This window comes from Lagenorhynchus albirostris, chromosome 7 (assembly GCF_949774975.1).
Source record: "Lagenorhynchus albirostris chromosome 7, mLagAlb1.1, whole genome shotgun sequence".
Taxonomy (NCBI): Eukaryota; Metazoa; Chordata; class Mammalia; order Artiodactyla; family Delphinidae; genus Lagenorhynchus; species Lagenorhynchus albirostris.
Window position 1 is genome coordinate 48,775,543 of NC_083101.1, and position 24,417 is coordinate 48,799,959.

The 24,417-nt window shown below is 41.2% G+C and overlaps 1 protein-coding gene across 14 annotated transcripts in view; it reads left to right on the forward strand.

The window, feature by feature from the left end:
• Positions 1–24,417, forward strand: part of TRPM3 (transient receptor potential cation channel subfamily M member 3) — a 797,133-nt gene that overhangs the window by 696,690 nt on the left and 76,026 nt on the right. For 5 of the 14 annotated variants that reach the window (XM_060153439.1, XM_060153448.1, XM_060153449.1 and 2 more), the window contains 9 exons: positions 2,620–2,720; positions 4,117–4,251; positions 10,077–10,127; positions 17,298–17,333; positions 17,492–17,632; positions 19,013–19,042; positions 19,838–20,127; positions 20,781–21,009; positions 23,182–23,349. In XM_060153439.1, coding sequence (XP_060009422.1) covers positions 2,620–2,720; positions 4,117–4,251; positions 10,077–10,127; positions 17,298–17,333; positions 17,492–17,632; positions 19,013–19,042; positions 19,838–20,127; positions 20,781–21,009; positions 23,182–23,349 — 1,181 coding nt within the window. The remainder of the gene's footprint in view (positions 1–2,619; positions 2,721–4,116; positions 4,252–10,076; positions 10,128–17,297; positions 17,334–17,491; positions 17,633–19,012; positions 19,043–19,837; positions 20,128–20,780; positions 21,010–23,181; positions 23,350–24,417) is intronic. The other 9 variants (XM_060153443.1, XM_060153437.1, XM_060153444.1 and 6 more) reach the window with 3 other exon arrangements.

Here is a 24,417-nt window from a genome sequence, read left to right on the forward strand (position 1 = left end):
ACGTTCTGACACATTCCTATTTATCACTTATGCATGTCAGTTACCCTGGTATGAGCTTGCAGTCCCTGCTGTTATCTGAGGAGACAAGAAATACTTTTCTTAATGGAAAAATCCCTGTGTAAACTGAATTAATATTTATCATTCCAATTAATTTAATTCCTAATTAATTTACTACAAGTATGTGATTTATACTGAACCCATCAATATCTGGACACCAGAATAGAAATGCTCTTTGACCCTTTGACCTATGAAGGGAACATAGCACTGCAGCTCTCTAGGGCCTTGTTATTTAAAGGGTGGCCCTAGATCATCAGCCTCAGCATCGCCTGGGAGCTTGTTAGAAATACAGAGACTCAGGTCCCACCCCAGACGTACTTAATCAGAATCTTTGGAGGTGGGGCCCAAGAATCTGTGTTTTAAAAAGCTCTCCAGATTATTCTTATGCATGCTCAAATTTGAGAAGGGGTCATCTAGAGAACACTTCACTTACCTAATTCTTCACATCATTATCTCAAAGCCCAGAGAGAAGAGGTAAGGGTAAGCAGAGGAAAGAAACATGTGGCACAGTGGTCCCCAAACTCTGCTGCACATTGAAAACACCTGGAGATCTTAAACACTATCTGCGCCTGGCTTGCCACCCAAGGCACCTTGATACCATTGGTTTGAGGTGCAACCAGGGCACAGGGATATTGTAAAACCTTCCCAGGTGATTCTAATGTACAGCAGAGATTGGGAATCACTGATACAGCAGCCATATCCCCAGCTCCTTGCTTTGGGCTTCCACTGATGAAGAACCCAGAGGAATGGGCAGCATCAGCATTTTCCATCCCTCCTTCCTTCACAAACATCGGAATCAGCAGGGACAAAATGAAGGGAAAACTCACTGAGTCTGAATCTCACCTCTGGCATAATGAATGCTTATTCTGTTTACCCTCTGTTAGTAGCTGTTTGATCTGTAACCTCTCTGGACCTCAGTATCATCTGTCAAATGGAGACAGTAAGACCAAATTCCCAGGATTATTTGGGACATTACATATGATAACATGTGGATGTGCCTAATACTTTGCCATTCGAAAACATCTGATGCAGGAAAGAGTGTCATCTCTTTATCCTGCTCCCCTGGAGGTGGGACATCCAGCAGCATGAAGTCTGGCAAATATTTAGGGATGTGTCTTGCTCAGTGCACCAAGGATATTGATGAATTGAAATAACCCTGTTCACATGTGAGTTCATTTATATAATCCCATTTCAGTCTCACATCTCAGCTGGGTAAACAGGATAACTTTATTATTATTATTATTTTTTGCGGTACGCGGGCCTCTCACTGTTGTGGCCTCTCCCGTTGCAGAGCACAGGCTCCGGACGCGCAGGCTTAGCGGCCATGGCTCACGGGCCCAGCCGCTCCGCGGCATGTGGGATCTTCCCGGACCGGGGCACGAACCCGCGTCCCCTGCATCAGCAGGTGGACTCTCAACCACTGCGCCACCAGGGAAGCCCAACAGGATAACTTTTATTGTCCCCATTTTACAGATGATAAAACAGTGGCTTAGAGAGGTCCAGTGCCACACAGCAGTGAAATGGCAGACTCAGATCCTCTGACTGTAGCCCATTTTTCTCTTCATTCTCAATCTCACATCCCGCTGCTTGGCAGGTTGCATTTATGGACAGGATACATTGATTTAGACCAGCTCTGTCCCAGTAAACCATCTCTGTGATGATGGAACTGTTCTGTACTTGCACTGTCCAATTCAAAGGCCACCAGCCACATGCGACTATTGAGCACTTGAAATGTGGCTACTATGAGTGAGGAATTAAAGTTTTAATTTAATTTTAATTAGTTTAGATTTAAATAGCCACACGTAGACAGTGCAGATCTAGTGACAGAGTCTGGAGAATAATGGGAAACTGAAAAATTGTTCAGTGGTTTCTACTCACAAATCGAAGTAAACCTCAGCCACTTGTTTGCCTTTGTCTTAAAAGATCTTCTTAACTCTTTTTCAATAGAGTGTTAAAGCGGGCTCACTTTCTTGACAAGGGCACCATCACCATGCAATATATAATTCAAATGATGCCTTGAAACCAGTGATTGGCCAGCAGAAACAAAATGTGTTGTAGAGCAGGCTTCTCAAACTTCAACATGTATAGGAATCACCTGGGATCTTGTTGAAATACAGCTTCTGATTTAGTAGGTCTGGGGTGGGGCCTGGGATTCTGCCTTTCTAATAAGTGCCCAGGTGATGCTGCCGCTGCTGCCCTGTGAACCACACCTTGACTAGCAAAGCTGTAGAGCAGCAGTTGGGTTAATATTGTCTCCCTTCACTCCTGGGGGCGTTTGGCAATGTCTGGAGATTTTTTTGGTTGTCATGGCTTGGTGGGAGAGGTGCTGTTGGCATCTACTGGGTCCTGAGATGCTGCTAAATATTCTACAATATATAGGACATGATAATTATCCTGCTCAAAATGGCAGTAGGGCCAAGTATGAGAACCCCTGCTGTACAGCCAAGTCTGCTCTCCAGGAAGAGGGGGTGGATGGGAGAGCGATGGAGTGGGTCTTCTTGGTATAATAACTGAGTGCTGTTTTCTCTCTCTCATTCTTCTCTCCTACTTATCTACACACAGGAGCCAATGCCTCGGCCCCAGACCAACTGAGCTTAGCTTTAGCCTGGAACAGAGTCGACATCGCCCGCAGCCAGATCTTTATTTATGGGCAACAGTGGCCGGTAGAGTATATGTTGTCACCCCTGAAAAGCCCACTTGCTTGGGCAAGGGTATTTGTTTAAGGAATCTCTGAGAGCGGCTCAGGAAACCGCTGCTTTTTCTTTAGGGTGGAAATGTTCCTTTGTAGCTGTCCTCATTCTCAGCTTCCTTTCTTATATTTAGGAAAACACTGTCATCTGGTGGAAGATATGACAAAGCACAGCTCCAAATGTTCCAAACATTTCCATCTCTCTGAGTGGCCTTTGATATCTATGTTTAGCTGCAACTAATGCCATTTCTTTTATATGCCTGAAAGAATATATATAAGACAAAATTGTGTTCATTAAAACTAAGTAAGGAGCAGAGTTAGCAGTTTGTTTCTGGTTGTCCCGGAGGTTTCTGCTGCCATGTGGCGGCACCCCATGCTGGTGTGGGGCTGGGTCGCACCTTAGGATACAGAATTAGCAGGCTTCCACGTGCCGGTGCCATCTGGTCCTGGAGGCTGAGCACAGGTCCTCCCTGAACCCAAGAACAATACAAAGTCAACGAAAGCTTTATATAACTGTTCTTGGTTTGTTTCTGTCAACTGGCTCTACCAAAAATAAAATCTTGGAAAATTGGCCATTAGGTGGTGTATGCTTGTATGCCCAGGAGGCAGCCAACAGTCTGGGATTTGATTTCTGTGCCTGGAATCACTGCAGGGCAACACCTTCATGTACAGGTCTTTTTTAACCCTTCCTCTGCTCCAGAGAGCTTCTGCCTAGGATTGAAACCCTGGCTTCATTTAGTGCAGATGAATTGCTAGTGTGGAAAGATTTGTCAAGGAATCTGGACACTGGGAAATTTTTGTGAAAGAAGTTAAATAAAACCCTAGTAAACAGGCCAAATGACCTAAATAGTTACTGGGCCTCTGTGTAGAAATGGGCGAGGTGGAGACAAGGAGTATCACTTAACTAAAAAAAAAAAGAGCAGCCTTCTTTCTGGTCTGTTTACTAGGATCCCTCCTCTCAGGTCAGCCAGGAGTCCAATTTAGAGCCTAAGGAAGATGACAGTGAAGACAGTAAAGTACTCACTTTGGCACTTCACTGGTTTTGTAGAAGTTTGGTCAGAGAGTTGGAAGAGGGAAAGCCTTGTAAACCCTTGCACCTTCTCAGAATCTAGAACAAAAAAAGAGATTCAAGGAAGAATTAGCTTTTGGAACTAGAGATCCTTGTGTTCTGTTTGCAAAGACAAGCCCCAAAACATAGGAGAGAGTGTGACTGTCCCAGAAGTGGGTTTGGGAAACTCTTGCTAGCATGTTCTTGGGGGTGCTAAAGGTTTACCAGATGTCAAAGGCATCCATTTCTAAACTATTCAGGAGAATGCCAGAGAACTACATCCTTAGACCCTGGGTCAGACTAACTCTGACTTGATTTGCAGGTGGGGTCTCTGGAGCAAGCCATGTTGGATGCCCTAGTTCTGGACAGAGTGGATTTTGTGAAATTACTCATAGAGAATGGAGTAAGCATGCACCGTTTTCTCACCATCTCCAGACTAGAGGAATTGTACAATACGGTAGGACCAAGCTAAGGCACATTTTATTTTCTCTACTTTTTGTGTGTGTTTGTTTTACCTTCTCCTGCCCCCCACATGTCTGTGAGTCCCTCCCCTCCCCTTCAAATGCATGGATCATTTTCCACAAATGCTCCCTTAGACCTGTATAGACAACAAACACCAAGTCACCAAGAATCCACTTGTTTTAACTGCTCAGTTGTCAGCATCTAAGAAGCAGAAAGTTACGTGATCACAAAAAGGTAATGTTCTCAGGTCCTTACACAAAAGCATACGGCTCTGGAAATTAGAACACACTTTATTCTGTAAGCCCAGAGGGTGTTTGAGGCAATCAGCAGAGGAGGATTGATTTAACTCCAAGCATCAAAGGAGGCTGATTAACTATCCTGCACCATCTTGTTATCCTCAGAGCTATGAAGTTCATTCATTCCACTATAATAGGATAAAATGTAAAAACCTCTTGTTTGGAGTTACCCAGAAAGATTTTTTTTGTTTTGTTTTATAATGATTTGTTAATTCATTCACTAGGGATACCAAGAAGTAATCAAAAGAAAACCTACTCTTTATGAAGTTGTTGAGAGTATCCAGTGAGTTAAGTACATCAGCTCTGAGCTGATACTCACTAAAATACAATGAAGTTTAAAGAGTAGATATTGTTTTCCCCCATTTTACAGATGAGGAAACTGAGGTCAAGAAGAGAATTGGCTTATTCAAGATAACAGAATTTCTAAGTAAAGAAAGAAGCCAGTACTGAACCAAAGCTTCTTTCTCAGAAACTGTTTTCCCCTCATTTGTCACAGTGCCTCTTTGTCCCACCACCCACAGCACTAATGAGATGGAGCTTGTTGGCCTGTCCCCAGCCAGTGATAGGTATTAGCTGGTGCCACCCTGGCTCTGTAACATTCCCACTGCTGGAAGTAGAAAACAAGTTAGCGGAATGACCCCACGTTTCTGTTTTCTCTGCAGATTTTTCTCAGTTCCGGATACTAAGACTTTCAGTAATAATAGGCCAGAATGGCAGAGTGGTAGACCCAGCCTCTATCCCCGCCTCCCCCACCCCCGACAAAGATCCACAATTAGACAGCTATCCACAGACAAAGACAGCTCTAGGAGAGCTCAGGAGTTCAATTAAGAAACTTCAGCAAAACAGTGGAACAAAAAATATCTGAAAATAACCACACAAAAAGGAGAGGAAGAACAGCTTCATTGTGTCTGTATCACCCTGTCCCCTGAGGCCAGCACAGCTCTGTGCCAAGAGGAAGCTCCTCAGCTAGAAATAGTTCCCCTCACTGGAAAAGAGAGCCAGTGAGCCTTTCAGGGCACTGCACAAAGGACACACTTCGGTTTCACCCCGCCCAGAGACCTGCAAAGCTGAGACGTACTGTGATAGCTAGCAACACAGTATGAGCCAGGCTGAAGGCTGAGTAACCACGGTTCCCAGGGACCTGCTCTGCAGAGGACCCCGGCATTTTTCACCAGTGAAGAAACCAATAGCCAGCACAGCTGCCACAGAGCCCTGCAGATTTCACTGGCTTTTGCTCTACAGATACTTGCGCTCATAGACACCAGTCACACAAGCCCCTCACCACTCCCTCTCCCCTCACCCCTGCTGGCGCCTGGGGTCCACACCAGCAGTCAGCCCAGGCCTCTGTGGCTACACGATTGCAAGAACCCAGCCTAGACCCCCATGGCTGACCTCCACTGCTGTGCACACTCTGAAAGCTAGCACCTCTGGCTGTGCACCTGTACACTGCTGGCCTGACACACACCGCCACGGCTGTGGAAATGCAAGATCCTAGAACTGCAAGACCCTGCAGCTACATGAGTACACTCCATCAGCCAAGGCTGCATGTGGACCAATAGCAAGTAAGGAGATTGAATCAGGAATCAAAAACCTCCCAACAAAGAAAAGCCCAGGACCAGATGGCTTCACAGGTGAATTCTACCAAACATTTAAAGAATTAACTCCAATTCTTTTCCAATTCTTCAAAAAAAATTGAAGAGGAGGGAATGTTCCCAAACTTATTTTAGGAGGCCAGAATTACCATAATAGCAAAGCCAGATAAGGACACTGCAAGAAAAGAAAACTACAGGTCAATATTCCTGATGAATATAGATGCAAAAATTCTCAACAAAATACTAGCAAACCAAATTGAAGCACATTAAAAAGATGGTATACCATGATCAAGTGGGAGTCTTCCTAGATGCAAGGATGGTTCAACATATACAAATTAATAAATGTGATACATCACATTAGTAGAATGAAAGACAAAAATCATGATCATCTCAGTGGATGCAGAAAATATATTTGACAAAATTCAACATCCTTTCACGGTAAAAACTCTCAACAAATTGAGTATAAAAGTAACACACCTCAATGTAATAAAGGCCATATATGACAAACCCATAGCTAACATCATACTCAATGGTGACAGATTGAAAGCTTTCCTTCTGAGATCAGGAACAAGAAAATTGTGCCCACTCTTACCACTCCTATTCAACATGGTACTGGAAGTCGTAGCCAGAGAAATTAGGCCAAAATAAAAGGAGAAAAAGCAATAAAAAATTTTTATCCAAATTGAAAAGGAAGAAAGAAAATTGTCTCTGTTTGCTGATAACAGCATCTTGTATACAGAAAATCCTAAAGACTCCACCAAAAAATCTATTAGAACTAATAAATTCAGTAAGTTTCAGTATACAGAAGCAGCATACAAAAATCAATTGCATTTATGTATGCTAACAATGAACTATCTGAAAAAGAAATAAAACAATTCCATTTACAACAGCACCAAAAACAATAAAATACTTAGGAATAAACTTAACCAAAGAAGTGAAAGATCTATATATCAAAAACTATGACATTGATAAAAGAAATTGAAGAAGGCACAAACAAATGGAAAGATATCTCATGTTCATGAACTGGAAGTGTTAATATTGTTAAAATGTTCATGCTACCCAAAACCATCTATAGATTCAATGCAATTCTGGTGGCATTTTTCACAGAAATAGAAAAAAAATTCCTAAAATTTGCACTGAAACACCAAAGACCCTGAATAGCCAAAGAAATCATGAGAAAGAAGAACAAAGGTGGAGACATCACACTTCTTGATTTCAAACTATATCACAAAGATACAGTAATCGAAATAGTATGGTATCAGCATAAAAACAGACACATAGACCAATGGAACAGAATCAAGAGCCCAGCAATAAACTCATGCATATACAGTTAACTAATATTAGACAAGGGAACAAAATATAGGAAACAATATGGAGGTTCCTCAAAAAAATTGGGGCCGAGGGGCGGGGGAAATGGGGAGATGTTGGCCAAAGGGTACAAACTTTCAGTTATAAGATGAATATGTTTCAGGGATCTAATATACAGCATTGTGACTGTAGTTAACAGTACTATATTGTATACTTGCAAGTTAATATGAGATCAGAGCTTTAATGTTCTCACCATAACAACAGCAAAATGATTATTAAGTGAGGTGAAGGATATGTTAACTAACCTTATTGTGGTAGACATTTCACAATATAGACGAGCATCAAATCATCACATTGTACACCTTAAACTTACACAATGTTACATGTCAATTTTATCTCAATAAAACTGGGGAAAATAATAATGGGGTTTTCAGTAAAATAAATAAATGAAAACACAGAGTTGAATGACCTTCATATAAATTAGAGAATCAAGGGAGTAGAGTGATTTATTCCAATGATTGGAAAGAAGTAAGTAGGAAAGTTATAGATCAAGAAAGGCCAATAGATTTCATCACTCCAGTCAAGTCTAATCAGCGTTCCCTAGAGTACTCTGTTGAAAAGGATTATGGAACAGTGAATGGCCTCAGTGATAAGAATAGCTAGCATTTTCTAAGCACTATTTTAATAGTTTTATAAACATTTCATCATTTAATCCTCACAACAGCCCTACCAGATAAGTGGTAGTATTATCCTCATTTTATAGATAGTAAGACTGAGTCACAGTTAAGCAGCTTGCCCATGGTCACAGCTGGTAAGCAGCAGGGTCAGGTTTGGAGCCAGGCATTCTGACTCCAGAGTTTGCATGTTTAATCCCTACACAATACTGCATCCCTCAGTGGAAAAAGAGTTCTGATGAGTATGTCCGCCTGAAGGGACCAGTAGTTGAGGCGGTACACAGGGATTGTCTTGAATACTTGAATGTGTATTCAATTCAATGTTCCAACAGTGCTTAAGGATTTGCCATCACTGTTCAAGATCTTCCAATACGGTCACCAGATTCAGCAAACAAAAATACAGAATTCCCAGTTAGGTTTGAATTTCAGATAAAGAACAAATAATTTTTAGTATGTCTCACATATTGCACAAGACATACTCAAAATTATTCATTGTTATTGGTCAAAATGTACAAAATTCCAAATTTATTTATAAAATAAATGTCATGAGGATGTAATATACAGCACAGTGACTATAGTTAATAATATTGTATTGCATATTTGAAAGTTGCTGAGAGAGTAGATCTTTAAGGTCCTTATCACAAGAAAAAAATCTAAGAACTATGTATGGTGAGAGATATTAAATAGACTTATTGTAATGATCATTTTGCCTCATATACAAATATCGAATCACTATGTTGTACACCTGGAACTAATATATGTCAATTATACCTCAATTTAAAAAAGATGAGGAAACATAAAAGCAAAAGAAGCTGTAAATCAAAAGATTAAGAGATATAATTACATTTAAAACTTTTAATTTGATACATAAAAAATACATGAATACTAAAAAGAAATACAAAATAGGCCATCAGGGCTTCCCTGGTGGCGCAATGGTTAAGAATCCACCTTCCAATACAGGGGACAGGGGTTCGATCCCTGGCCCAGGAAGATCCCATATGCTGCGGAGCAACTAAGCCCGGGCACCACAACTACTGAGCCTGCGCTCTAGAGCCCGCGTGCCACAAGTACTGAAGCCAGTGTGCCTAGAGCCCGTGCTCTGCAGCAAAAGAAGCCATGACAGTGAGAAGCCCATGCACCGCAACAAAGAGTAGCCACCACTTGCTGCAACTAGAGAAAGCCTGCACACAGCAACAAAGACCCAACACAGCCAAAAATAAAAACAGATTAAAAAAAAAAAAAGGCCATCAATATGACAAATAAAAGTTCAACATTAAGAATTAATAAAATGAATGAAAATTAAAACAAAAAAAGAAGTTATTCATTGGCTGACTGGAATTCAGATTTAACTAGGCATCCTGTGTTTCATCTGATATTCCTGTTCCTGAAAGACAAGAGAATGGTAAACCACTTCACTTTATTCTTACCTTAAGCAACGGTAAGGATCTTTTGCACAATGGCAGAGTTGAACAGTTGCGATGAAGACTGTATGGCCCACGAAGTCTAAGATACTAACCATCTAGCTATTTACAGAAAAAGTCTGCCAAACCCTGCTTTAGCCAGTTTCTCATGCATTATGGGTAATAAACAAGTTGTGATTGGCAGTGTGCCAAATTGTACTTCTAATGCAGTAAACTGGCCGTTTTGTCTCCCCCTGCTGCACAGCTAGCCTCTTGAATGATGTTTTGGCCCAGCTGTCAACAGAGTTGATGGCCTCCTTTGCAAAGTTTGAATCTAGAACCTCAAATGCTTTTTCTTGAGGAGCCACAATCCAAAAACCTGCCACTGTGTTTGTTTAGAAAAGACAGGTACAACTGAGCAACTAGAACAAGGTTCATCTTAATGAACTTCCCCTCCGCCAGCCAGAACCCTTCCTTCCAGATCCTTGTTGCCTTGCCAATGAGAGCCCCTGACTAGCAAAACCATTTGATTCTTCTTTATTGTTTTCAGAGACATGGGCCCTCAAACACATTGTACCACTTGGTCAGGGATGTCAAAAAGGTAAGAACCCTCGCGACTGCAGGTCGGAGGCCCTGTCTTGACTGCTTCCTGTGATTAGAAAGTGCCTGTTTTGCATGAGCTGCCAGAGTATTCCTGTCCCTGCCAGACCCCCTCATTTCAGGACACAGTGTGCGTGTATGTCTTTTAACTTTGACATCTCTGCTTATGATGCAGCTGCAGTATTATCGCCAGTCTCCATGGTTTTAGATGCTTTCATTGGACATAATGCTTTCGGGTAGTGGAACCCTAGGCTTTCCCCCCATGCCTTGTGGATTTATGCCATTACCTGTATTTTTTCATGTGCTCCTCACTATTTGGGGAACTCGTTTCCATGCTATCTAACTGACCATGAAAGGTATATTTATTTACTAGCTCCTGATACAGTGTATCACCGCCACATCTAGCATGACACAGAGCATATAGTAAGCGTAGCTCAAAAAGTCTCAGAGAAACAGAGACTACAACATATATATACATTCCATTCTGCTAACACTTTATTTTCTCCAATATATTTTTTCACATTCATCATCAAATTTGATGGGGGAAAAAGCCAGTTGGTTTGGATCTAGTAGATTTATGCCCAATTTAAAAATGAGGAGGTTGAAACACAAGGAGGTGAGATCTGTACTGAGTGGTTGGTAAGGAGCTAGAATTAGAACTCAAATCCTTTAATAATCATAATCATAAGTAATGGTACCTAGGATTTAGTGATGACTAGGTATGTGACACTAATCCTTCTATGTGTCTTAGCTCATTTCATCTTCACAACAAATATATGAAGTAGTTATTTTATTTTTTTTTACTATATAGTGTTATTCCCATTTATAGATGAGAAAAATGAGGCAAAGGGAGGTTACATCTCATCTTAACCAAGTGCTTGTTCTGCCCCATAAAATCTCTTTCCGAGGCAGCTTCAGTTCTGAACGCTTGGCAGGGTTCCCAGAAAGTGATGTTTTAACACCAAAGGATAAAATAAATGGTGACGCTTCCCCTACCACATACACATATACACACGCACACACATACACAGGTATATCCACCTACCAGTTGGTAGCAATTCTTTGCCAAATTCCATAGGACATACTCGGAGAAAGCTACAAAGTGAGGTAAAAAGTAGAGTGCCATTCCTTCATCTCATAGGAAGTCATAGGCTAGAACTACCCTTTAGGTGTCCTGTAGCCGCTTACTAATTTTTCCTTCGAAAGGCCCTGGGGCTGATTATAATGTACCTATTAACCAGCTGGACCTTTGCTAATAATGAGTAAAGAGTACTAAAAAACCTCCTTCTGTAGGGCCTTGGGAACTTTACTCCCACCTCTGCACAACCTTACTGAAAAATTTCTCATCCGTGTGAGTGAGTGAAGCCTGTAGTTCTTTCAAAGCAAGGGAAATAGATGCTATGCCATCTGTATATTTTACCAAGATCACACCTTTGCATGGTCTGCCTCATTTCAAGCCATAAACATACCTGCCCTCAACAAACCCACTTCTCTTTTCCTCAAGTCTTCCTATTTTGTTTAATTTATCTTGGCGTAAAATTTCCTGGTAACTAAACAGAAGTATCTCAGAAGATTAGATGTACACACCAAGCATGTATTCTTTGCCAGGGTACTTGTTGCTCATGTTCAAAACTCAAAATGTTTTGAGGTTTTCTAAAATAATAAGTAAAATATCCCCCTCACCTTAATCTAGTCTGTGTCACTGAAGGAATTATGAGGCTTTCTGAAGAGACAGCTGTGTGCCTTTGTCCCTTAGTCCCAGCCACTGGGCAGGCCAAGCCTTCATATAAAGTCACTCATCTACCTCCATCACCAAGCTTCTCAATGTCTTGCCTGATTTTCAAAGAGATTTTTGCAGTTAGATTTTAATGAATATAAATGATTGAAATCCCTCCTAATAGGTTCTCTTCCTCGTAGGACTTTGCTTTGCATATCATTTTCTTTTTTCTGAAGTTCCATTAGCTGCCTCTTACATTTGCTTACATTTAGTGGAAGGCATGTAGAGTATTTTTAAGGTAGGGTTTTCTTTAACTTCTTAGCTAAAGGTATACCTCAAAAATAATATAGACTAACAAGACAGGACAGGATGGTAAGAATTTGGGAGGACTATCAGTTAGGAGCAGTTTTATTTTTCTTTCAAGTGTGATCCAAATACTAGAGCAAGAATATAGTTATATGAGGATTCATCTACTTACTAACTTAGTAGCGGGAAAAAAATAACAAATCATTCAGGATAGTACTGAAATGGCTTAGGAAAAATTTATCCTTTTTCTTGAGAAAAGAGACTGCCAATATGGTTGGGAGAAACAAAAGCCTATGTTTAGTTTCTTCCCTTGGGAAGAAATAGGGGCAGGAAATGCAGACTCCATTTATTTCTATGATAAAGGTGAGTGTCTGACTATTGGAGAGCAAGAAAGAATAACAATGGTAGCCAAAGGAGCTGTAAGTGTCTATGTTTTATGGATGAAAGTAGCTAAAAATGAGGTTTTTTTGTTTGTGTTTTTTTTAAGAAGTGAATGAGAGAGAAATTAATATTGGTAAACATCTTCCTCACAGTGTATGCCAATAAGATATGCAAAATCTACAAATCTAGGTTTAAAATGCTAAGAAAATCTTGGGCAGTTTAAACAGTTTTCAAAATTAAGGAACATAATAATTAGCATGTGCTTTGTGCTTTATGGTTATAGGACTTTATGTACATGTTAATTGATTTAATCTATGACAAAAATTAATCAGTAAGTGATAAGCCCTAGTATGAAACGAATGCTGTTCAAAAATTAGAAACACAGTTCGGGACCTTAAACGTAGTGTTTGATAATATGTCTGTAAAATAAAATGTAAATAACTAATGAACCCAGAGAATGCATTTAGGAGTTATCAGACCATCATTAAGTTAACCAGCGTATCTCCAAGTCCAACTATCCTTTGAAACCAACAGAACTGAACGTGGAGAATTACTCCCAAGCTAGTTTCAAAACCTTAAATTATTTATATGAAGGGAGCAATCTAGGAGCAATGAGGTAGAGTTAGTATCAATCAGAAATTTAAAATATCAGCCAACCCAGTTCCCTGAACCTTTCTTGTGCATAAATCCATTGGATGTACCAATGCTCTCATATTAAACCAGAGTGGCCTGAGTCTGTCCGCTTTTCCATGAACTCTAACTTGCCATTTTAGTAGCTAACTGTCTGCTCAATTTGTGCCTCTGTATGTTTTAAAGTAGTAGTTTTTCTTTCTTAAATGTACTAATACTTCAGATTGCCTCAATTATCCCTCCCCACCAAAGAAGGGTGATATTTGAGTATTATGTAAGAGTAGTGGTGAAATTATGATAACTTAAAATTCAGTTATATGGGAATCAAGACCCAGAGCTTTGCCGAATTTTAAAGAAAAAGCATTTCGGACACACTTTGGGGAAAAAAAGGACATTTTCATAACTCCATCTGCTGAATTCATGCAAATTTTCAAAATTCTTAATTTTTAAAAGATTGGTTGCCCAGTCTACTGCCATGCCAAACACTGAGGGAATGTCCTCTTTTCCCATGAATTTTCACCAGGTTGGTCTTTTCCCCACTCTCCCTTGGTAAATCTTACAACCAGCTATCATTTTATACCTTGCATACATCAGAAGGAAACAGTATTCTTTGAAGGCTTGTTATGAGTTTCAAAGAAAAAAAAAGTTTCCTAAACAGCTGAAATCTGATAGTGATATCATGAGCTGACATCTGAAAAACAGAGTGCATTTAGAAGAGCAGATCTAATAAGTGAATTTAAGTTATTCTTTTAATTAAAAGACATCCTTAGGCATGGCATGGATTAAAATTTAGCCTCAGAGTAGTATCTCATGGCATGAAAAAAAAGGAGACAATGTTTTCAAGTTGTAAAATTTACTTACCCATGGATCCAAGCCTCTCTATTTTACTCTGTGGATCAAATTATTTGAATCCTGTGGCTTGCTATGTGTTGTTAAGGCATGAAATGGGAAATAAGTGTCCAGATTTTACCAGTTACCAAAGTAATTACCAAAAACGGGGAGCAGGGAATAACAGAAACAGCAGGCAGAATGAATATTACTGCAGTATATTGACTTCCTATTCGAAAAGGAGACAAGCAAAGGAAGACTCCTCCAGAGGCTTTTGGACATTACTTGGAATATGAGGAGGCATTTTTCTCTGCTTTTTTTTAAAGGAGGTGGATGTTATGAGCACAAGCCCATCCCTGTCTAACCCTTTACCCTCTCTTTTCTCTAAGCCTCCATCTCTACTAACCAAATTCCAGCAGATTATTAGAAACTGCATCAACTCTGGAAGCTCTGGACAGGGGTCTTTGGCCAGTGACCTGGCAGCATAGAAATAAGAGCAGCCTTCCATGTAGTGATCAAACAACTGGACCTTTAGAAACAGACAGGACCTTAGAAGTAACTATGTCCACATTGCCTGTTTTCAGAGCATGAATTGAAGTACAGAGAGAGAACCCTCATTGCCTTGTATTAGGTGACCATCGCCCCCTTGTAGTCAAACAGAAATCAGGCCAGTTCCTTTCAGGCCATCACTCAAAGCTCAGTAACCCAGAATGGTCACAGAATCTTTTCTCCTACTTCAGACCAGATCATACAAAAATCACTCCAAAATAATCAAGCTTTATATAAGAAATTTCTAGGAAAAGAAGATTCTAACACCTTCTTTGGTAGTATGTAAGCCTATCAGCCCTTTATGAATTTGCATAAAATTTTGCAAAACAATGTTGCCAGTGTTTGCAGAACATTTGTAAAAAGTGTTGCCCCTCTAAAATTTTTGTTTATTTTGGATTTTACTATTACCACTTTCCTGACAACCCACGCTTACAGAGACCTCAAAAGCATAAATATTGCCATTCACTATTGGTCTTCAGGCAATATTGGTTCTTGTTCTTAGAATTCAAACTGATGTTCACACATACGTTTCTCAAAAGGAAATATACAGGTGTTAGGCTCACTATTACCCACGTTTTAAATTTGGAAAATTGTTACAAGACTAAAAATAGGCACAAATTCATAGACCCACTATGATTGTTGTTCAGTAGCATCACAATAAACCTTTTGGGGATTTTTCTGAAACCTGGTACTTGAGCAATACAAACCGTAAAGGGCATGGAGTTTAGCCCCTTTTACTGGGAAGAAAACTGAGGCCTTGAGGGAAAGTGGATGATTTGTGAAGGATGGACAGAGTCCAGAGCAACTGACTCGCAGCCAGTACTCTTTCCCCTGCCAGCTTCACAGTGCCAAGGAAAATAGCACCGATCGGGTGAGCCTCCTCTGGAGGTCATCCGTGTAGGAGCCAAATGCACAGGAGATGAGGCTGACCGAGATGTGCCCAGAGAAGCTCTGGGGCTCTTCTACTCTTGAAATAATAGCCTCGCCTAACCGTCCAGTAAGAGCCAGACAATACAGAAAGCGCAGTCTTGTTAACCTGCCCAAAATAATGGAGAAAAAGTGTTGCACAGGTAATATTTTTAGATTCAGTTTAATGTTTATGGAAAGGACAATACATAAAAAGTTACTACCTTAAAATAAATCTTTCTCTAAGTTCCCTTTTAAAGAAGTCAGACAATTGGTCTTTCTTGATAACCAGAGGATAGCTGGGGCTTTCCCACCCAGGAGTGACTCATAAACTGTAACTAGTTAGTTGTTACTGAGAACATAATACTGAAGAACCCCAAACTGAGGCTTGATCCCAAATACATTGATTAATTTCAGTGTTTTACTTATTCACATTTTTGACCAAAAAAAAAAAAATTGAATGCCTACCATACACCAGGCATTGGGAATACAAAGATAAATAAAACAATTAAAAATATGAAGTTATAGGTTTGATGGCAGGATACAGTGGGCCACCTGTAATCCTGAATCCCTTTCAAGTGATTGCTGTTGACCATAGGAAAGCTGATAAGGATAACTGAAAACCTACCTTCAGTTAATAAAACTACATAAGCTAATTTCCTAGAGATAATGATATCTTCATATACTATGAATTTCCCAATTCTGCTGTGTAATCCCACCTGAACTTTACTTAGTAGACCTCAGAATCACCTGGACAGCTCATAAACTGCATAGAGTCTCATACTCGAAGCAGGATAGGGTCCAGACCTTTGCATTGTCACCAAGTTCCTCAGATGGTTCAGATGCCACAAAGTTGGAAAACCACCACTATTATGAGCCACTTCTGTGAAGTGGCAGGAATCTCACACAGCATCCTGGATGGATCCTCCATTAAAGACAAACCCCAAAGTGGACAAAGCCCTCAGGCCCCTCCAAAATGTATCTAAGAATGCAGTGTGCCAGGCTTCCAACACGGTGTGGTACCCCTGCCATTCATGGTATAGAGCACACTTCTGCATCAGGGAACTAAACCAGACAGTGAGACTTGATCATTTGTACCCCTTGGAACTCACTGTGAGCTCAGAATTTCCCACAAACAGAACTAATTCTTCCTTGACCTAACAAAATAAGGATTTTCTCAGACCCTATAGAGTTCCCTTTTGAAGTAGAAACCAGTAATGAGCAGATAATAATAAAAACGCTTGTTTTTGCATCTATATGTACAACATTAAACTTATACCATAGCTCTAGGTCCTTAAGAAGCACTATTCTCTGAAAGAAAATATGAAAAACCTCTTTAATTCTGAGAAAATAAATATTCTGTTGATAAAACTTCTCTTATTTCACCCCTCTTTCTCTTTAAACACAGGGGATGTTCATAAAGGACTTTGTCATGACATCCATCTTGCTGTCCTTTTATTAAAAGGGTGCCAATTTTTTTAAAAGTTTAATAGAAGTTTTGTATAAAAGATATTTGAGCTCTCAGCATATTTCACCTGATGCAGTCCCTGGTAATCACAATTGTCTTCTGGAAGGAGTCTTCATTCAGTGAGTGTGAAGAAATAAATGATCAGCAAGAGGACAGTAACAGGCCTGGGTCAGAGGCAGAGCAGCGAGGGGGTCCAGGGAGAGTATCTGGGGGACATAGTTCCTAGTGGCTGGGAGTGGTAGAATTTGCCATATCTAGCCTTATGTTTCTTTCTGCTACACTGGTGTTTTTTTCTCCCCAGCTGAAGACTTGAATAAATATTTTGATTTTCTGTTATTGCCGACGATTACTGCATCTTCTTATTTAACTTATGTCTTCTTTCCAAGCGAGAATATCCAGGTTTCGGTTGGATCTATTTTAAGGTGAATTGATTAACCAGAATAATAATACATTCATATGTTTCTTTTTTAATTATTATTATTATTTTACTCTAAAATAGTTACAGAACACATGGAATAGAATCCCTAGTAAACCATGCTGTCTTTTGGATGTGTCTGTTTGTTCCATTCTTCCGTGATAGGGGAACCTGCCCCCAGACTACAGAATCAGCCTGATAGACATCGGCCTGGTGATTGAGTACCTGATGGGAGGGGCTTATCGCTGCAACTACACGCGAAAGCGCTTCCGGACGCTCTACCACAATCTCTTTGGCCCCAAGAGGGTGAGGCTGGCAGCAAATCCCATTTCCTGGACTCTGGGGAGGACTAGTGTGCAGTAGATTTGGAGTGCGGCTGCTTTGTCATCTCCAAGGGGGAGATCAGATGACAAGGCAATTGCCCTGCCTCTTCTTCCCTCTGCCGTCAAATCTGTTGAAAAAAGAAAAAAGAAAAAAAGGAATATGCTGGGTGTTACACTTCTTTCTTTTCCTCACTAGATCCAATTCAAACCAGAAACTGGCATTGAAAGTGAACCTTTTTTAGCTTTTCTACATGCTATGAATTGAGATGACATGCTCAACTTCTAAATAAGTCATTTTGTATATTAAAAAAGTAATTTTTCTCATTTAAAAAAAGTGAACCTTGGGCTTCCCTGGTGGTGCAGTGGTTGAGAGTCTGCCTGCCGATGCAGGGGACACGGGTTCGTGCCCCGGTCCGGGAAGATCCCACATGCCGCGGAGCGGCTGGGCCCGTGAGCCATGGCCGCTGAGCCTGTGCGTCCAAAGCCTGTGCTCTGCAACAGGAGAGGCCACAACAGAGAGAGGCCCGCGTACCGCAAAAAAAAAAAAAAAAAAAAAAAAAAGGTGAACCTTAATGATCAGAGAATAGTAATTATATTCAAATAATCTTATTATCTACCACATCACTTTTCAAGGTTTTTGCTCTTGGGATCTATTTATAAAAAATTATTGAGGACCCCCCCAAAGATTTTTATCTGTATGAGTTCCATCTTGTTCTATAATTTGATGAGTTGCCTTCTCTTCCGTCTTGGTCTGTGCCTGTTTTGCACATCCCCAGCATCACCGGTGGTGCTACTGTGTGTGCTTACACTTTCCATGCCATGAGTGCCTTTTGCCGTCAGCACATGCCCCTCTGGTCCCACTCACCCTTGCTCTACTGGACAGCAGCAAAGAGAGATAACCAGCGTGAAGCATCTCAACATATAGTATTTCTGAATAATATCCCAAGTCTCCAGATAATAGAGGTCTTTCAGAGGTTTGGGAAACATCTCATAGTTTGACGGACTGTCTCATTGTTCACTCAAGTGCTTGATGTCATGGAGAGGTCGGCCTAGCGGGATGGTTTTAGGATGATGGAAGAAATCTTGGTCCACAAAAGAGATTATAAACCTGCAGGCTCTACCCTCGGGCAATCTCATTATGCCTCTCCAGTTTCCTAATTTTCTGTAATTTACCAAAATCACTAAATCCCTAATTCTCTTAGAATTTCTATAAAGAGTTTCCCCTGTGGTGTTTTATTTAGTGAAATGAATACATGCTGTGTGGTACAATAGATTTGTTCCATTACCTGTTTAAGATACATTAGGATTCTTTTCTTACCTCTATAAAGAAATCTAACTTTGTGCATAACATTTTTTTTAACAGCCCAAAGCCTTGAAACTGCTGGGAATGGAGGTAAGTGTTTGCTCAAATTATTAGTGTCAATTGTTTATTCTCTTTATTACACATTTCAAAATATATATATATATATAAGGTCATTCCAGTGGTAGAGCTTAGTACATGATTCTAAAATAAGGAGGTGAAATTTTTTCCAGTGTCGAGGGGGCAGGTCACAGTAGCTTTGAAAATTCTATCATGGGGTTATATTAGCATTGCAAACAAACAAAAAAAATCCTATTTGAAATAGTGACTTGAAAACCAAGAAAGCATATAAATTCCAGTAAGTGAAATCTATTCATGGAAGTTTACAAATGGCAACAGATCCAAAGACCAGAAATTCTTCACAAATGCATCTAATGAAGTATTCAGAAACTCAAGAAAGATTATCTGTCTCCCATCTTCTGTTCATGTGGTTATTATCGTATATCCAATTGCAAGTATAGGATGTCCTTGTCTTTTCAGTGGAAAGGGTAGTGCTGTCCATCATGAGGTACAAATAACCCTACTTGTAGAGGAAAAGAATGGACAAAAGTTAAAAAAAAAAAGCCCATTAAAAAATACTGTTCTAAAATTAAAGTATAACACTGACATGTTCCCATAGGACTGTGCTTATTCATTTATTATAACTTGTTTTAAAGTTAGGCATTCAGGGGCTTGTGAGTTCTTTTAGAATAGAAGCTAGGAAAAGACAGTTCATTTTTTCTGTATCTATTCCAGAGCTGGGCCAGTAGTAGACATACAAGAACTATTTACTGAATTGAGTGGATTCATTTCTAACTCCATCTCTGTGTTTTTTCCCTAAAATTACAGGATGATGTTCCCTTGAGGCGAGGAAGAAAGACAACCAAGAAGCGTGAAGAAGAGGTGGACATTGACTTGGATGACCCTGAGATCAACCACTTCCCTTTCCCTTTTCATGAGCTGATGGTGTGGGCCGTCCTGATGAAGCGGCAGAAGATGGCCCTGTTCTTCTGGCAGCACGGCGAGGAGGCCATGGCCAAGGCCTTGGTGGCCTGTAAGCTCTGCAAAGCCATGGCCCACGAGGCTTCCGAGAACGACATGGTTGATGACATCTCCCAGGAGCTGAACCACAACTCCAGGTTGGACGGCCTAGCAAATGGCGTGGTCAGGGGAGAAGAAGGGAAGGTGGTCCCCAGATACAGGTTTTTTGAGCTATCCAGTACTTCAAGGGGAGACAGAATCAACCCAATGGTGCACACAGAGGGCGGACACAAACAGTTAACATTTACAGTGCACAGTGCTAGATACAGACGTACATACAGATACATAGATTTCATTTCATCCTCTCAACTGCCTCAAGAGGTAGGTCCCTTATGATGCATACTTTACACCTGAAGAAAATGAGACTCAGAGAATTTAAGTAACCTGTCCAAGATCACACACTTGTGGTTGACAAGGCCCAGCTCTGAACTGAGGTCTGTCACATTTAAGAAGACATACTGCACTCTGAGTTTTGGGTCTGCCTTCCACATCCATATGCCTTGAACTGGGGGCCTTGAGTGCAGGGATTGTGCTTCATTTGACTTACACCCCCAGTTCTAAACATGGTATCTGGCACCCAGTAGATGCTTAATGGGTGTTGGCTGAATGAATGAATGAACAGACTAGACCCCATAAGGAACAACTAGACCACTCAGCAACCACCCTTTGTGGCTTGGCCAGTGGGTCCCCACTTTCATCATCTAAGTCTCCAAGATGGCCAAAAGACAGTTCCTCACATTCTCTCATTCAGGGACTTTGGCCAACTGGCCGTGGAGCTCCTGGACCAGTCCTACAAGCAGGATGAGCAGCTGGCCATGAAACTGCTGACGTATGAGCTGAAGAACTGGAGCAACGCCACATGCCTGCAGCTCGCAGTAGCTGCCAAGCACCGTGACTTCATCGCACACACATGCAGCCAGATGTTGCTCACGGACATGTGGATGGGTCGGCTCCGGATGCGCAAGAACTCAGGCCTCAAGGTCAGTGAGTCCAGAAGGCCCTGTTGGCTATGAGGGCCAGAGGGCTGGTGGGAGCTTTCCAAGCCAAATCTGCAGTGGTAGTGGGCATTCTCTTAACTCGGGAGGGCGGTTCTGAGCCCCAACTGTGCATCAGAATCTTCTGTATAATGGGTTGTTTTTTTGAATACAGAGACGAGGGCCTACCCCAAGTTCTGCTAAATCAGAACCTTTAGAGATGGCATGCCTAGACAGTAATATTCTCAGAAGATCCAAGGTGATGGTCACACAGGGGTACCATAGGAGGTATCATTTGCTCTGTCACAAGCCATGCTGCACCAGGAGACACTTACTTAGGCAACCTTTCACCTCCATGTGAGCCTGAACGCCTTGGCCCCTCCTTGGCACCATAAAGAGACATTGGCTCTTATCAGCTGTACTTTAGAAATTTTTTAAATGAAATAAAAATGAGATAGATTTATATGTAAAGATGTTGCTAAATAATCCTGATCTATTTTTCATTGAAGGAAAACAAGTTGCAGACCAACAGGTAGAGCCTGAGTCCATTTCTTTGGTTTTTTTAAAGCATGTACATGTATAGTTCTATTTGTACAACTTCATTTTTTTATTAAAAAAAATAGAAAGGATACACAGTAAATTGTTTGTAGTGGTTATCCCTGGGGTTGAAAGTATAAGAAATAGGATAATAAGTGGCTTTTGATTTTTTGTTTTCTTCAGTGTTTTACAAGCAAAACATTAAACTGAGAGAATTTTTTAAAAGACCAAAAAAATGGGAAGGGAAGATGGAAAGAATGTTTTAAAATGCTTTATCTGTTTAGAGTCTGTGGCTGTTACAACTGAAGCCAGCCAGGCTTATACTTACCTAGAACTACCTGCTCTAGGTAACTCTGAGGTCAGCCCAAAATAAAAGGGCCACCAGACCAGAGCAGTCTGCTGAGGCCACCCTGATTGAACCAGCAACCCTCCCCAACTCCACCCTTTCTGTGGGCTCTTGGCCCAGAGTCACAGAAGGGTTCCATGAAGTGGGTCATGGGCATTCCATCACTACACTGCAAACAATGCCAAGCCTGGCTCTCAGCTCTGAGGACAGGGTGTCATGTCCCCTGAAGACTGCCAGGCATGCCACCTGAGCGTTCCCAGGCCTGCCAGGCACCCTTAGTCAGGGTCACCACTCTCCCCTTTCCCTTAGCTGCTCCCAAGTCCCTGGGCACTCGAGCACAGACTGTCCCTGCCTCATTACTTGAGAATCATTTTTACTTATCCTTCATGGCCTCTCTTAGCCCCTCACCTTGGTATACTTTCTTCAGGGAGGGTTGTATTCAGAAGCCTTGTACACAGAACCATTTTAGGACTGAGGGAAGAGGTGAGAGAAGATTTAGGAAACACAAATCAGATGTCAGTATTATCATTCAGAAACTTGGTCCCTGGAAATAGAGAATGAAATTATTGCCCTCTCATGAGAAAAGCCAATGAATTTAGTGTCATCACGTGGAGATTTAAGCATGTGGTTTATAATGAGAGAAATACAGTGCTGAGCCTCCTGGGGCATTTGTGCAGAGGGACTCTCATAGTGATACAGAGCCCACGTGTGTGTGGGGGGTTTCTGTTGGATAGTAGCAAATGCTGGGGGATGCTCTAAAATGAATACAGTTTTCCTACATGGACTTTCTCAAGGTCAACTTAGGACAGTATTTTTTACAGAGATAACCAGGTGACACATAATCAGTTCCACTTGGCATATTAATAAATAAATGCCAGTGGACGTAAGTATGAACTGACTTCACAAAGTGCCATCAAGTGACTCAATGGGAATCTGGATTTTTTTCCCATTTTTGCCTTGGGTAGAATCTTTTTCCTCTGTTTCCCTCATGCAAAGTAGGTGTTAATTGGATAAGATGTATTTGGATAAGATGCTTTGTTTCTCCAAGATCAGACTGAGCTACTGTGAGTTAACAGTTAACAGTTCCCAGTCATGTGGGCAGAAGTGACCCTCTTAGCATGGATGTTTTTAGTTATTCAGATATGCAGGTCCCCACTGTGGGCACACCCAACACTCATACACCCTCACATCACACACACACAGACCCCACCCCCCAGGCTCTCTGATTCTAAGCAACCACCCTTATCTGAATCCTTTAAATGTGATTATTATTATTATCATTATTATTACTTTAGGTAATTCTGGGAATTCTACTTCCTCCTTCAATTCTCAGCTTGGAGTTCAAGAACAAAGATGACATGCCCTATATGACTCAGGCCCAGGAAATTCACCTCCAAGAGAAGGAGCAAGAAGAACCGGAGAAGCCCACGAAGGAAAAAGACGAAGAGGACATGGAACTGACAGTAAGAAAAAAACTATTCAGTTATTGTCAGAGGGGAGAACCCCTAATCCACCTCTCCCATGGATATGGCTTAAGATTTAATAACTCTTGAGGTCAGCTTCCCACCAGGTACTTTCATTTAAGTATTGAGACCAGGTTATTACAAAAGTGTCCTCTCGGGGACTTCCCTGGCGGTCCAGTGGTTAAGACTCTGTGCTTCCAATGCAGGGGGCACAGGTTTGATCCCTGGTCGGGGAACTAATAAGGTCCCACATGCCTCATGGTGCAGCCAAGAAAAAATAAGTGTCCTCTCTGTGCACAAATAACATAACTAAAGGGACTGATTCGAATCCTTCAGCCAGGTAAGCGGCACTCAACAACCCAATGAAATTCAGAAGCAAGACACCCTGAATTTTCCAAACAGGCGACACTTTATAAACAACAGGTGATGTGGCAGTCTTAGCACACGAAGAAGGAAAGGGAATCTGATTTGGGAGCAGCTGGCTCCACTGAGCTGGAGCCGTTGTGCTGATCAGAAGCTAAGCCTTTATCTGTCTTCGAGGTCAGGCTCACAAATACAGCACTAATTGAATTTTGGGGTTTGTATGGAAGGCTTTTATTAGCTCTTCCTGGTATAATTATAGAGCATGGATGGTTTGTTCTGTAGGGGGAATGGGGCAGCTGGGCATGGGACAGCTTCCTGCAACCCCTGCTGGAGCAGCATGACTACCACTGGATTGTATCCAAAGTCTAAAAACATCACATGCTATTAAAGGGACAAACAAGGCTTCAGAGCTTTGGAGACATAAGGCAACAGCTCCACAGGACTTCCTGGATACCCCCCACCCTCCCCACCACCCTGACCAATTACTGTGACGAGCCAGAAGAAGCTGTTTGAGGAAAAAACAAAAATTGGTTTTGCTCAGGTGACAAAAGGCCTTGGCATTATTATCCTAAGTGGGACCACCCTGTGAATTGATTTTCCTCCAGATAAACACTATTTCCTTCAGTAGGTCCTTCCTAAAGATCTATTTGCAGGCACATTCCCAGACCCAAGTACAACAGGGGCTATGCATCGGGCCACCCTTTG